Below are 13398 nucleotides of genomic sequence, written 5' to 3'. Positions count from 1 at the left end.
TCTTTTTGTACTTCCTCTCTTCATCAGAGGCTCAGAAAGAAGCTTGCTTCTTTTTTGTTTCCTAGACCTTTGATTCTTTGTGTTTCATTTCTTCTTCTCCTTAAAAATGAGTCTTTATTTGAGAGAGAGAGAAAGAGAGGGTGCTCAGGGGGAAGGGCAGAGAAAGAGAGAGAGACTCCTCAAGCAGACTCCCCACTGAGCATGAAACTGATATGGGGCTCCATCTCCGGACCCTGAGATCATGACCTGAGCTGAAACCAAGAGTTGGACGCTCCACTGACTGAGCCACCCAGGCGCCCCAAAGTGAATCTTTATTTGAACCCTTCATTCTGGGTGCCCATAATCCCTTAAAATGGGAGCTCGCCTTAATTTATATGGGTCTTGTGAATGAAGTGAGAAATTTGAATTTGATCAACCAAATGATGTTGCGGGCTCCCTTGTGTGAACTATATTGACGGGCACTCTCTGCATCTTAGAGAGGTGGAAGGTGTGACTGTTGTTCTTAAGTTGATTGAAAAAATGTGCACAAAATGACAGCACCCTAGCAATACAAGGCCTTGTACAGTTGGTGTCAAAGGAGTTCAAGTGAAGATAAATGCCCAGAAAGGAGATATCCCTTCAGAGGATGGTATGGGGCTGGAAAGGGCATTTGAACCGAGCCATGACTTAGGCAGAACCTGGGTGGGCTGAGCACAGAAAGGACATAACACCTCAGACAAGATTTTCAAACAGATGCTTCAGGGATGTACACTTACCTTACAGAATGATTTGTTACTGGGTGCCTGTAAGTGGTGCAGTCGCATTCCCTTTCTGTGTAGGCTCCCTCCGGAGTAACCTGTAAAAGAGATATGGTCTGTACATAGCCTTTCATCACGGACAGTGAGACAGGCTCCCACCCTGAGAAGATTTTGGATAAGATCAGTGTATGCAGTGCATCTAGCAGCCATCCTGGGCCTTGTTACATTTTATTTTTATATTTGTAAACTCGTTGGCTCGTGTAAGGTTCTGGCCATAGTTGATCTCTTCCTTATCTTTGAAGCCCTGGCTTAGATAGAACTTTCTGTAGGTGGCTGTTCCTTGTCAGCCACCAAATCTAGGCTGGTTTCCCTTCTATGAGCCTTCAAAACCCCTTGTGCTCTTCACAGTTAGCAGCGGTTCTGATACTGTTGAGCATCTGAAGGCAACACCCTGTCTTGTTCAGCTCCGTATCTGAGCACGTCACCCAGTCCTTGGCACGGAGAGACTTTTATAAGAGCTACCTTTTAGTGACAGTGAAGCCTGTGCCAGCGGCGGTTAAATGTTTTACGTGCCTCATTTCCTTTAATCTGCCAGCAATCCCACGAAGCAAGTATGATTACTACCTTTGTCTCAGATGAGGAGAAAGAGGAGCACAGGGAGGAAGTAACTTGGTAACGATCAACATATTAATCAAGTACATTGAATAAATGAATGAACTTGCATGAATGAAGATATTCTTGTTTAGTCACCTTACCTACAGGAGCACTGTTGGAAAAATGGGAACAGTAGGCAAGCGAGCCAACATGAAACAAGAATTTCTTCAAAAGATAAGCCCCAAATGATCTTATATTTTTCTCTTACTAAAAAATTAGGGTGTATCGTCAGCTCTCTTTGGAGATGGTAAGTTCCCTCATTTAGAGATTCTCAGAGATGGAAAAAAGGTAGTACCTAATACTTCTTCCTCATTTCAGAGCTCATGATGGGTATCCCTAATTGATCACAGCACTTTGAACAGTTGAGCCTTAAACACAGGCTCAGAATCCATCTTCATGCCATGAGCCAGGCATCTGCTACTAGAGATGCCGTCTCTACTAGAAGAGAGAAGGCCGCTTGCCAAGGACTTTAGAAGGGATGTAACCATCATATATGTGTGTGTCGGTGGTAGAGAGAAGGGTGGCTCTTTATCCAGTCCTGACATCTTCTCGGTCTTTAAAAACATTCGGAAATCACAGAGCGTGAAAACAGAAATAATTTCCTCCAGTGGTTACATGGCTGTTTGTCTGTCTGTGAATGTTTATGGAATGCCTGCTGTTTGGAAAGTGGTTGCCCAAGGCACAGGACCCCCACTATGTCACATGCTTTGGTGGCTGTCCTTGGGACCTACTTCGCCTCCCCAGGACCTTACAGTCTCTGAGTGGGACTGAGATATCTGTATTTATTCAAGGGACATAACATGACCAGACACTGTCAGTAACCACGGTTGAAGTAGTGGAGTAGATGAGATTCGGGCAGGAAGAGGGTGCTGTGTGGGATTAGCATGTTTATTAATTACCATAGCTGATGCTTACGGAATTTTCCTGTGCCTAGCAGTGTTCTGTGGGCTTAATGCATACTAACACTTAATCTACACCACAAACCTATGGAGGAAACGTTTTTTATTACATTTTACAGAGGAAGGAATTAAGACACAGTGAGGTTAAGCAACTTGGCCAAGGTCAGAAAGCCAGTAATTAGCAGAGCCAGGATTGTGAACCCACATAGTCTCCTCTAGGGAAGATCTGCTCTTAATTATTAGACCCGGCTGTCAGTCGGGATTTGACCAAGGAGGGGAGATGGAAGCCAAGCCTTCAGTTGAGGATTCATGTGACCTTGAGTGGCTCCGTGGAGGAAAAGGGGGAAGGCGTTTCTGTTTCAGACATGGTATTCCACTCATTTTCAAGATGGTGGAAACACACAAGCAGTCACACACACACGGGCTGGGTAACTGCCTCTTCATGGCCTTGGTTCTCCATCTGCCTCTGAGGAAGATCAGGGAGGGAGAAGAATGGGAACATAGGGGCCAGTATCTGGACTCTAATGGAGGTACAGTCAGAGGCTGTATTTTTTCCACAGTGTGTTTTGAATTGTGGTGGCTCTGGAATGGCCTGGGGCGGGGGTGGGGGGATGTGGTGAAGTTGACCTCTTAGGGATGTCAGGAATACTTTATTTTAGTTGCAGAGCTTAGACTTTGGAAGGCCACTGGTGGACTTCTTACTCTCCCAAGAGGAAGTCTGTCTGGGCTGGCTGTGAACAAAAGGGGAATGTGTTCATGCCACTGGTAGTGGGGTACAGGTCTTCCCAACTTAGGACGTGTTTAGTCATAATGTTGAGGCTTGTGACTCTTAAGTCTCCCTAGAATTAACTGGCCATTTAAGCCAAAGGTGTGAAGTCACCTGTAAACCAAGCAACATCAGGCAGTCCATGAGGTAACATTTGGCCAGGAGCAGTTGCCTTTGTCTCTTGCCTGGTGTAGGTAGTGTGTTTCTGGAGTGCTCAACAGCTTCCTCCCCACCCGGGTCCCCTTTCTTCCTTCCAGGGATATGCCAAAGCTTCCTGGGCAAAGGTGTGTCTGGTACAGGTGGTCACCCTCACCTTCCTTCTTGCTTCTTGATGCTTCTGCTAAGATGTCCACTGCTGGGTGTGTCTATCTTTGGCTTCTGCCTTTGGATCTGCCTTTGGCTGTGATTTATAGATAAGTTATCAGGGAAGGGTGGAATTGGGAGTCAAGACCGATGTACAAAATGACCCCAGCAGATCCCTCTTGTTAGGAACACAGATGCTCTCGCTAAAGAGGGTAGCTAAGTTCACATACGTAGTCTCTAGAAGATTCATTACTTCCTTCAGTCTCTCCTAGTGGTTCATTATTTTACATTCTCTTAATCCTTTTCCAAATGTTATTTTCCACCCTTCCCTAAGATAAAGAACAAAATGAAAGGGATACCCAAAACACCTATTTAAAAAAATATATATATTTCTTATGCACCTATATTGTAGACATTGTCCAACCCACAGGATTATAGCGCGAAGCCAGGACCCACGGTTCCACCCAGCAGCAGATCAGCTCATTTTGCGTCTGTAGAAGTTGTTTTCTGGGTGTACACCTGTCTTCATTTGTTTCTTGATTGTTCGGCTTGCAAATCACTTGCAGAGACCACTCCGATCAATACAAGTTGCCATGTCTAAACTTTTTATAATCCTTTGTTTGTCTTCAAAGTGGCTCTTTTAAATGATCAGTTGCTTTCCTGTGTCACCAGGCAAATCGGAGACAATCTGATTGTCCCTGGAGGAGTGAAGACCATCGAAGCCAATGGGAAGATGGTGATCCCTGGAGGCATCGATGTCCACACTCACTTCCAGATGCCGTACAAGGGAATGACCACAGTGGATGACTTCTTCCAAGGGACGAAGGCTGCCTTAGCGGGGGGCACCACCATGATCAGTGAGTCGCCCGGCCCTACACACTCCTGGTCCCAACAAGTGACTCTTTCACTGACGGGTTAACCCCGTGCTCTCTGCCGGTAGCTTGTACATGTCTATGAGTTTGGTGTACAGATCTTCTGCCTGACGGGACCTGAGGAAAGCAGGTGGTAGTGAGGAGCCTGGCAGCTCCCTGAAGTTGCCTAGAGGAGATTCATGGGGCGCACGGCCAGGAAAACAGCTGTCCCCTCTTGTCCACCTGAAAGCATGGCTGGGTGTGTGGCGGGTGGGGACTCTGCGATCATCTCTGGGTCAGACACTGGGAAAAGTGTGGAGATGGGCTACACATTATTTCAGCATTTCCAGCTTGGGCCCGAGGTAGGAGGGGGCAGAGGGCGCAGGCAGAGCTGTGTGGATGGGGCTCAGCCTCCCTGAGAGGGAAGGGTAATGGGGGACCTACAGTGCTTGAGAAACTTGTGGGGTTTTGTGGCATTGACTGTTACCTGGTCTGCCCTGTCTCTTGACCAGTTAGGAACTGTCTGAAGATGAGGCAAGTGGTGGGGGAGGTTCCCCCCCTTTTTTTTTTTTTTCTGTTTTCTTTCTTTCTTCCCTCCTTCCCTCCTTCTTTCCTTCCTTTCTTCCTCTCTCTCTCTCTTCCTCTCTCTCGTTCTTTTCCTGGGAACAATTGCAATTCCAGAGAAATCTAGGGAGTTGCATGCCATGGGATTACAGAACAGATAGCATTCCAGGGCAGTCCTTCCTGTTCCAAAGGAATCCCAAGGAACTGGGTCCCCTCCCAGTCCCAGGCCTAAACTTGGTCAGCAAGAGCACTGTTTATTTTACCACTGTCTATACCCATCCAAGAACACAGAATGGCTGAGCTGTGGAGTGGCTCATCTTCTGCCTCCTTTGTGACTGGAGCTCTAGCAAGGTTGGTCCCCAGCAGGTTGGGTGTGGAAGCCCAGGAAAATTGCACCAAGGCCATAAAAGGTGCAATTCAGGAAGACCGAAGCTCTTCTCTAGTCGAAGGGAGGAAGCCAGCTGACCTCGCAGCAGCTGCCTGCCCACCTAAGCCCTGATGCCGGTCCAGATGTCAGGGGTGCGGCTCCTGGCGTCCATTTTCTGATAAGCGCATGTGGGCAGCCTGTGGTAGGAGGCTGAGGAAGTGAGTGATCCTGTTTTGGCTTTCTGCCTTCCAGGCAGGGAGCTGGGCCTGTTCAGTGTCCAGGGAGTGTGTATTGTGCGTGGTCTTCTAGGTTAGGGAAGGAGCTAGAGGGAAGCCAGAGTTGCAGGGGACGTGAGAAAACCATACGAAGAAACCCAAAGCTGTACGTGTCCTTCCTAGATAATCTAAGCCCTGGAGAGGCAGCCAGAGAAGAAAACCCATAAAGTCCACGTTCCCTCTTACAGTCTGGCTATAGTTTCCTTCCTATGAAGCAGAAACAGGATCAAAATAGACGTACTGTGTCTTAGTGGTGTTGTAGTGGATCGTTTCACAAATAATCCTGGTGTGGATGTCTTTCCGTTCACCTGTTTTCATTCCACTACAGCATTTAAAATGGGTGCCTAATCATCCATTTTATGAAGATGTATTTATTATGTAGCCAAACTTCTCTACTGTTGAAGACTTTGATGGTTTCCAGTTTTTCACTTAAATGAATATGTAGATAATGTTTGCAGTGGCAAGCATCTTCAGCACCCACATTTTGCAAACAGCATGTTTATTTCCTTGGGAATAAGTCTTAGGCACAGGCATAATCATTGAATTAAGGTATGAAAAATATCAAGATTTTTGATGTGTGTTTCACAATTTTTCTTAGGGAAGTTGTACCAATTTGCACGTCCCCTCACCTGTCCAAGGAAGGTACGAGGGTGGCCCTTTTGTCTTAGCCTTCCCAATTGTAAATGTCATTATTTTGAATAGTGCTATCCACGGTTGCAGGTGCTGCAGGAGTAGATTTGGGCCTTAAAAATATATGTAATTTATTTATTTATTTATTTATTTATTTATTTATTTATTTGACAGACAGAAATCACAAGTAGGCAGAGAGGCAGGCAGAGAGAGAGACAGAGAGAGAGAGAGAGAAAGAGAGAGGAGGAAGCAGGCTCGCTGCTGAGAGGAGAGCACGACTTGGGGCTCTATCCCAGGACCCTGGGATCATGACCTGAGCCAAAGGCAGAGGCTTTAACCCACTGAGCCACCCAGGTGCCCCAGAAAACATATATTTTTTTAGGATTTTATTTATTCTAGAGAGATAGAGAGCAGGGGTAGAGGGACAGAAGAGAGGGACAAACAGTCTCTGCGCTGATTTTGTTACAGAGATCGCTGCAGGGCTCGATCTCAAGACCCCAAGATCGTGACTTGAGCCACAACCGAGAGTTGGACACTTAATTCACTGAGCCACCCAGGTGCCCCACGTAAAGATACTCTTGATAAAAAGTTTACATGGAAATAAGATCTGTGGGCTGAGCATCAGGTTTGTGACACTGGCTCTTCGCTATGGCAGGAAGCACAAGGACGTCAGTGTCCTGTAATCTGACATCACTTTACCCTCTTTCCAACTTAGAAGGGAGTCTGACTTGCTTCCCGTAATACTGGCAATAATGGCACATAGTAGGCACACATTGACATCATGAAGCACTTACTGTGTGCGGGTATCAGGTGAGAATCTTTTCGTGCATTTTGCCATTTAGTCATGTAACAAAATTAGAAGCAAGGAACTATGACATTCCACCCTCTATCCCACTGAGTACGGATGTCAAGGATGAGAAAACTGGGGTTTAGAGAAGCTAGTAGTTTGTCCATGAGCAACTTGGCTAAGCAACAGTTGAATGATCAGCAATCTGGAAACTGTCAGAGAACACTTTCTAGGGTGATTCCATGCTCAGGAAATAGTGGCTTCGCAGTGTTAGCTATACAAGCGGGACCAGGCCTGTGCAGAGGGGGGGAGCAGAGGCGGTTTCAGTGACTTCCCCATCTGGGGCCTCTGTCGTTCAGTTGACCACGTGGTGCCCGAGCCCGAGGCCAGCCTCACGGAGGCTTACGAGAAGTGGCGAGAGTGGGCGGATGGGAAGAGCTGCTGCGACTATGCCTTGCATGTAGACATCACCCACTGGAACGACAGCGTCAAGCAGGAGGTGCAGAACCTCATCAAGGACAAAGGTGAGCCCCTTTGCGCCCGCCTCCCTTCTCCCTGCTCGGAGCCTGGAACCTTAAGGGGTACTGCTGTGTTCTAGGCACTCGGTCTGGGTGGATGCCATCTCACTCCTTTCGGGACCCACATACTAGGGGATGATTATCCTCAGGCTGGAGGTGGAGAGCCTAAGTCTCAGAATAAGTGGCCTGGGATCACAGAGCTAGTTAGCAATGAAAGTATCCAAAGTCTGTGCCCTTCACCTCATGCAACACTGCCCTTTTGACAGAGGAAGAAACTGAGGCCAGGAGAGGTTAGCATCTTATGGAAAGTCACACAGCCACTTATACGAGATTAGGAATGATTAGCCTTTGTAACTTATGTTCCAAAGATCAAACCATTACGTTCTCAAACAGTGGCATCCTCAGAAAAGGCAACGGCATTTGTGGGAGCAAAGATGCATTCATACTCAGGCTTGGGGCTTAGGACATGGAAAGGTGGGTGTCCTCTCAGTGAATCCATGATTTAGGTTTCCTTGGTCGTCTTAGATTCTTCTGTTCTCTACTTCTTTCTGCCTTTTGATCGCCAGATATTTTGCCTACCCGCAGTCCGCCCCCATGCGCACACACAGACACACTGTGTGCTTGGCATCATTATGGGGCCCGCGGATTTAGGGAAGTGTAAGGTATGGTCACTGCTGACCGTCCCAGGCAAAGGGAAGCAGACAAGTGAAGGGCAACAGGATAAATGCCACAGGGTACAGAATATCACTGTAATAGTAATAGCATTATACTAATATCATTACAATCACAGTCCTGATACTAACATAGTAACATGCATTGTTACAACACTAACTTAGTAAGACTCTTCTCGGTGAGCCGCCTTGATGCAGCTGCTGGAGGGCAGTGGTGACGAGTGGGCTCTGGGTTGCAGGGGAGAGGATGGGCTCCCAGAGGATGAGTTTTCGATGTTCGATGTCCCTCCTCAACCGATGAGCTCTGCCCAGACCCTCCTGATCCAGGATATGAGATTACAGCCCACTCATTTCTTGTGATTCCTTTCACACTGGGCATCTCAACTGGGGTAGAAAATGGAACGGCTTTAACACTCACTTCCCTTCCAAAGGGCCCGGGTCATTCCACAGATGACGCAGAGGCTTATGGGAAGGGTAGTGTTGGGGAAAGCTGCCCCGAGCTGAACCACTCTGGGTAGGGAACTTCTCACATTACAACCCGCTTTTGGCCTGGAACGCTGTGGGCTGAGATGGCCCTAATGGTTGGAGACCAAAATTATCCTCTTCTCCTCAGAATGACTCTCTGTTCCCCAGCCCCACCTATTTATATAAATTACTACACTAATAGTCTCTTTTGGGGTGAAGAGTTAAATTGCTCTTTCCTTATAGCCCTTACAGCCCTTACACGGTGCACCTTGACTTCTGCCCCTTAGCTGCTGCCATCCTTTTAATAAAAAAAAAGCCAGCACCCGAAGGACATGGTCTCCATCCTAGATGCAGCCCCCCGCACCCCCTCCCCACAGGCTCTAGTGTAGAGCCCTTAAGTGGCTAAATAAACCCATCCCAGGAGCTCCATTAATGAAGTTCAAATACAGTGGCTGGTCTGGTGCTGAGACTTCAGTATCTGTTGTCTCATTTGACGTTTCCAACTGCCTCATGAAGCAGGTTCTTGTCATTTTTCCATTTTATAGGTGAGGAGACCAAGAAGTGAGGTATTCTGAGCTCACTGAACTAGTATGGTTGCTGCCCCCGATTCTCGGCAGTGTGCACTGCCTCGAGCAATGGCAAAGCTTACCGACCCTCTGTGCTGGGGAACAGATTGGGGGAGGCAGAAAGAGACACCTCAGAGCTCATTCTGCTGTTGACACCACGTAGGCATGGCTGCTTTCGCACGTGAGGAGAGAACGGAGAATGGGAAGCATCTGCTTTATGTTAGCCAGGCTCCTGTAATGCACTGGGACCCCACGGGTGACGGGAGCAAAGGAAGGAGAGCGGTCGTGCTAATATTGTCCTCTTCCTGTTTTCCCTCCCTTCCCTCTCTTGCAGGGGTTAACTCCTTCATGGTTTACATGGCCTATAAGGACTTGTATCAAGTGTCCAACACAGAGGTAACAAGCCATTGCTGTGTGGTTTGGGGTATCTGGATGGGTTTCCCATTGCTGCCGATGACCTTGGCTCTTGGAGCATGACTCACTGTGGTTGCTGTGGGGGGCTACTGGGCCCGAGTGCTTCTTAAAGCCCTCGAGGTCCATGCTGTGTTTTAAATAAGGGAGCAGGCAGTGTGCCCATGGCAAGGCAGATCGGGAGCTAGAATTTCCACTGGCAGCAACTTTCTCAAAAGAACAAGAGGAAAGGCATGCTGAACTCCATGTAGCTCACAAGCCCTAAACCCTGCCTGAGCTCGGTGGAGTTTGAGGTGTTCTGCCTTGCAGCATTAAGGAGGGCCTTCTGCTGTTTGGGGTAGCAGCTTGCTTTTGGCTCTCCCCGAGGCGGTCTCGTGGCATGTGCTGGTTTGAGATGATTCTCATGTTTTCAGAGGAAATTCGAAGAACAAATTCCCATCCCTCCCGGTCAGGAGCTTGGGGGAGGTTAGGGAATCAGGGAGCCAGCTTTCCCTTGAGCTGCTGGCCCGGCTGTAGCAGTTCTCAGGAGCATTTGTTGAGAAGGACTGTGAAGGTCTGTCTCAGCCAAACAGGATCAAATAGCATTAAAAACGTGTGCTCGAGGCACAGCAGAAGGCTCCATAGGACTTTGTTGTATGTCTGCCCTGTCCCCTGAGGAGACAGGATGTGTTCTTTAGAGAGACAGTTTCCTAGAGTTCCTGTGGACTCGCACTTTGGTCGTGCATGTTATAGCCTATGTGTTCTGCCCTAATCACTGATTTCCTCCCTCATTTGTTTTACCTGTGACCTTCGTGATGGACCCCTGCATGGAGTTGCTGAAAGCCTCAGTGGCTTATGAAAGTGACAGCGACTCCTTTCTCTTTCAGCTCTACGAGATCTTCACCTGTCTGGGCGAGCTGGGAGCCATTGCGCAGGTTCACGCCGAGAATGGGGATATCATTGCCCAGGTAAGGCTGCGCGGCTCCACGGGGTGTGCTTTCTGCATGGGCTTGGGTCTCAGGCCTGTCTCTTCCCTCGTTACTTCAGTATTATGTGAGCTCTTAACAGGCATGAGGCTCAGTCCTGAACCCTGTGCTAAAAACAGGACCTCCCTTAAAGAACGCACCAGGCTAGGAGGAGGCAATGAAGGCAAGCGAGGGAGAAAGCTGAGGACGCTGTAGGAAGGGGGGCTGTCTGGCCATTCTCGGGGATCAGAACAGGCATGCCGGAAGAGGTTTTCAAATTGGGCCATTTAGTGGGAGAACGTTGCTGATTCTCTTTGAAAAGTGAGTCCAAGCTACGGGACAGCCTCTGTCCTGGAGAAAAACCCTAAAATAGCACTTCTAGAAATCTGTTCCAGGACTGTGGAGCTCACAGCTTTAGTAAAGAATGTGGGTCTTGTGGGGATCAGACGCCCCACTGGTTTCCTAGAAGTTGTGCTAAGAAACCTGAGGCAAGAGTGAGAAAGCGAGGCCCCAAGGCCCAAAGCGATCGTTTATGAGGAAGCAGAAGGCACTCTCTCCATCTCCTGGGTCGCTTAATGGGCTGGATGCACAGATGGGTCTTAGCCAGGGTCTGTTTATCTCAGAAGCATCCAAGATTGGCCTCCACTAGGAGGAGGCCGCCAGAAGAGAGAGGGAGCCCTCTTGGTTCATTTAATAACATTCATAGAAAAACCATTCTGCATTTTTTCAAAGAGTATCTCCTGAGTGCTTTGTGCCGGGCGCAAGATGACTGAGGTGAGCCAAAACAGACGCACTCCATAGTTCACTAGTCCTTGGGCTGTGCCGTTGTTTTAGAAGTTGTCAAGGGCTTGATGGATGTGGTCAGTGAGGTGTGGGAACCGTGGGGCCGACCCTCATCCCAGACCCGTGAGCTTCTAACAGCAGCTGCCATGTGGTGAACACTTACTGCCGTGTGCTGGGCACTCATATGTGCTCTAGTGTACTGTCACTCCCTCTTTGGCTGGCCCTTCAAAGATGGCTGCCGTGTTCTGTAGAGGAGGATATGGGACTCAGAAGGATTTGGTCACCAGCCAAGGATCACAGTCAGTAACAGGGAGAAGAAAATCTTAGCTCTGAGGTGGTGTGGCTTCCCCAGAGCTGGTGTGTCCTGGGCCTCTTGCCCCACCAGTCCCGCTGCAGGTCCCCCAGAGACACAGCATGTCCTGGCCATGCAGGGCTCCAGCTGTTAGGATTTCAGATTCTGGACGATATCTCACCAGCGGAGGAGGGGAGCTACATGTGTAATTTCCTCTTACTGACCAAGATTAATTAGTCAGACCCCTGACAGCCTTCTCCCACGTTCCCCCACACACTCAGAGATAATGAAATTCATTTTCCGAAGAGGGTCCAGTGCTCACGGGAGGCATCCCCGTGGTGGTAGAGCTGTCACTCCTCTTGTTCTGCATTTTCGGCACAGCTGCCAGAGGATCCAACCCTCCCTCCACATGCCCTAGAAACCAAACTCCCTGCTCCTCCCTCTGAGCCCCTGTGGGGGCAGATGGGCTTCAATGCTAAGCCCCCTTTCCGGCTTCCTCTGGTGGCTCCTTAGCAACGAACTATCTTTGGTTCCCCCCCATCCCCTCTCTTCTCTACCTTGTGATGGCTCTGTTCTCAGTCAGGGAAGGTTTCTTATGTGTGCTTATTACATTCAGATTGAGCTGAAAGACTTTATCACATTATCTAAATGAAGGCAGCTGCTGTTTTCAGAGTTGATGGATGCAGAAGTCACCAAGGAGCAAGAAGTCTCTCATGGGTATGCGCCATGAACATTATCAAAAGTTTCAAGCCAGCAGGACCATCTGAGAGGGTAGCATCTTTAGCCATTCATCTAATAGGGTTTGTAGAGCACCTACTATGTGCCAGGGCTTCAAGAGGGAAGATGAATAAAACAGGGTTCCTTTCCTCATGGAGCAAACCAAAATTGTGCCATGCCCCCCCCCCCCCCCCCCCGCCCAACTAGGATGTAATTACAGCAACGGGCAGTGCCTCATGGTGCCCAGGCCCCCCGCACCCAGGTAAGGGAGCTTTGAAGGGTCTTTGCGTGCCCTTCTTAACCTTTGGCCATAGGGACACCATGGCTTTTAGAATGGGACCTCCCAGCATGAGCAGTGCATTAAAGTCCCCTGCAGAGCTTCGAGATTCCTGGGATTCTCCCGGTTCCAGAGGTTCTGATGTAGGAGGTCGGTCATAAATGGCAGGCATGCCATGTGACTCAGCTGGGAAACCATGACTTGAGTGAGCTCCTTCCTGCCCACGGTGCCCGCGCTCTTGAATAAGAGAGACATGACAGTGTCAGATGAGACAGAAGAGGCTTTGTAGTTGGACACCTTGACCTTCCTGTGACTTCAGGAGGCAACGCAGAGCGGCGACTCTCCAGGGTTCAGAAGAAATTGTGTTCAGTCCAAGTTTCGAGAAATGGAATAGTAAGAATGAAAAGTGAAGTTCTTTTGCTGCAAAATTCAGCCTCTGACCTTTTCTCTAATCCTGCTGTAGAGCTGGAGACGGAGATCATTTCACTTCTCACAGTCACTGAGAGTGTATGCATCTTTCTTCCCACACCTCTAAAATGATATATATTATTAAAAACAAAACAAACAAACAACAACAACAACAACAGAATAGTTCTTTCACAGGGTGAAGGACTCCTGTCCTTTCTCCACTTCTCATAGTTCCAAGGTGCACAAGGCTTTGTTCAGGTCCCGCTCTCTCCCTCGTCTCCCTGTCACCAGCACACACGTTCGTTGGCACTGACCTTCATACTTGGAGACTGAAGGCCAGCAAGACTGCACAAACGGCGGCTGAGGATTCCTGCCAGTCCCAATTAGCCCATGCATGTGCTCACTGCCCAGCCACCTGCTCCTTCCAGAAAGCTGGCCACAAGTCTGAGGAATTTAGCCATCAGCTGTGAGGGGGTAGGCCATTTTGTCACAAAACAGACTAATTAAATAGAA

The 13398-nt window shown here is 48.6% G+C and overlaps 1 protein-coding gene across 2 annotated transcripts in view; it reads left to right on the top strand.

Annotated features, from left to right (window-relative positions):
- LOC111156927 (dihydropyrimidinase like 3) overlaps positions 1-13398 on the top strand; it is a 112006-nt gene that overhangs the window by 79280 nt on the left and 19328 nt on the right. For both annotated transcript variants that reach the window (XM_022518073.1, XM_022518074.1), the window contains exons 3-6: positions 4032-4216; positions 7193-7357; positions 9388-9449; positions 10331-10411. In XM_022518073.1, coding sequence (XP_022373781.1) covers positions 4032-4216; positions 7193-7357; positions 9388-9449; positions 10331-10411 — 493 coding nt within the window. The remainder of the gene's footprint in view (positions 1-4031; positions 4217-7192; positions 7358-9387; positions 9450-10330; positions 10412-13398) is intronic.

The sequence above is a fragment of the Enhydra lutris genome, unplaced genomic scaffold (assembly GCF_002288905.1).
Source record: "Enhydra lutris kenyoni isolate GAN:26980312 unplaced genomic scaffold, ASM228890v2 scaffoldscaffold50, whole genome shotgun sequence".
Classification (NCBI taxonomy): Eukaryota; Metazoa; Chordata; class Mammalia; order Carnivora; family Mustelidae; genus Enhydra; species Enhydra lutris.
The sequence above is the reverse complement of the archived record's forward strand: the minus strand, read 5'-3'. Positions and strand labels throughout refer to the sequence as shown.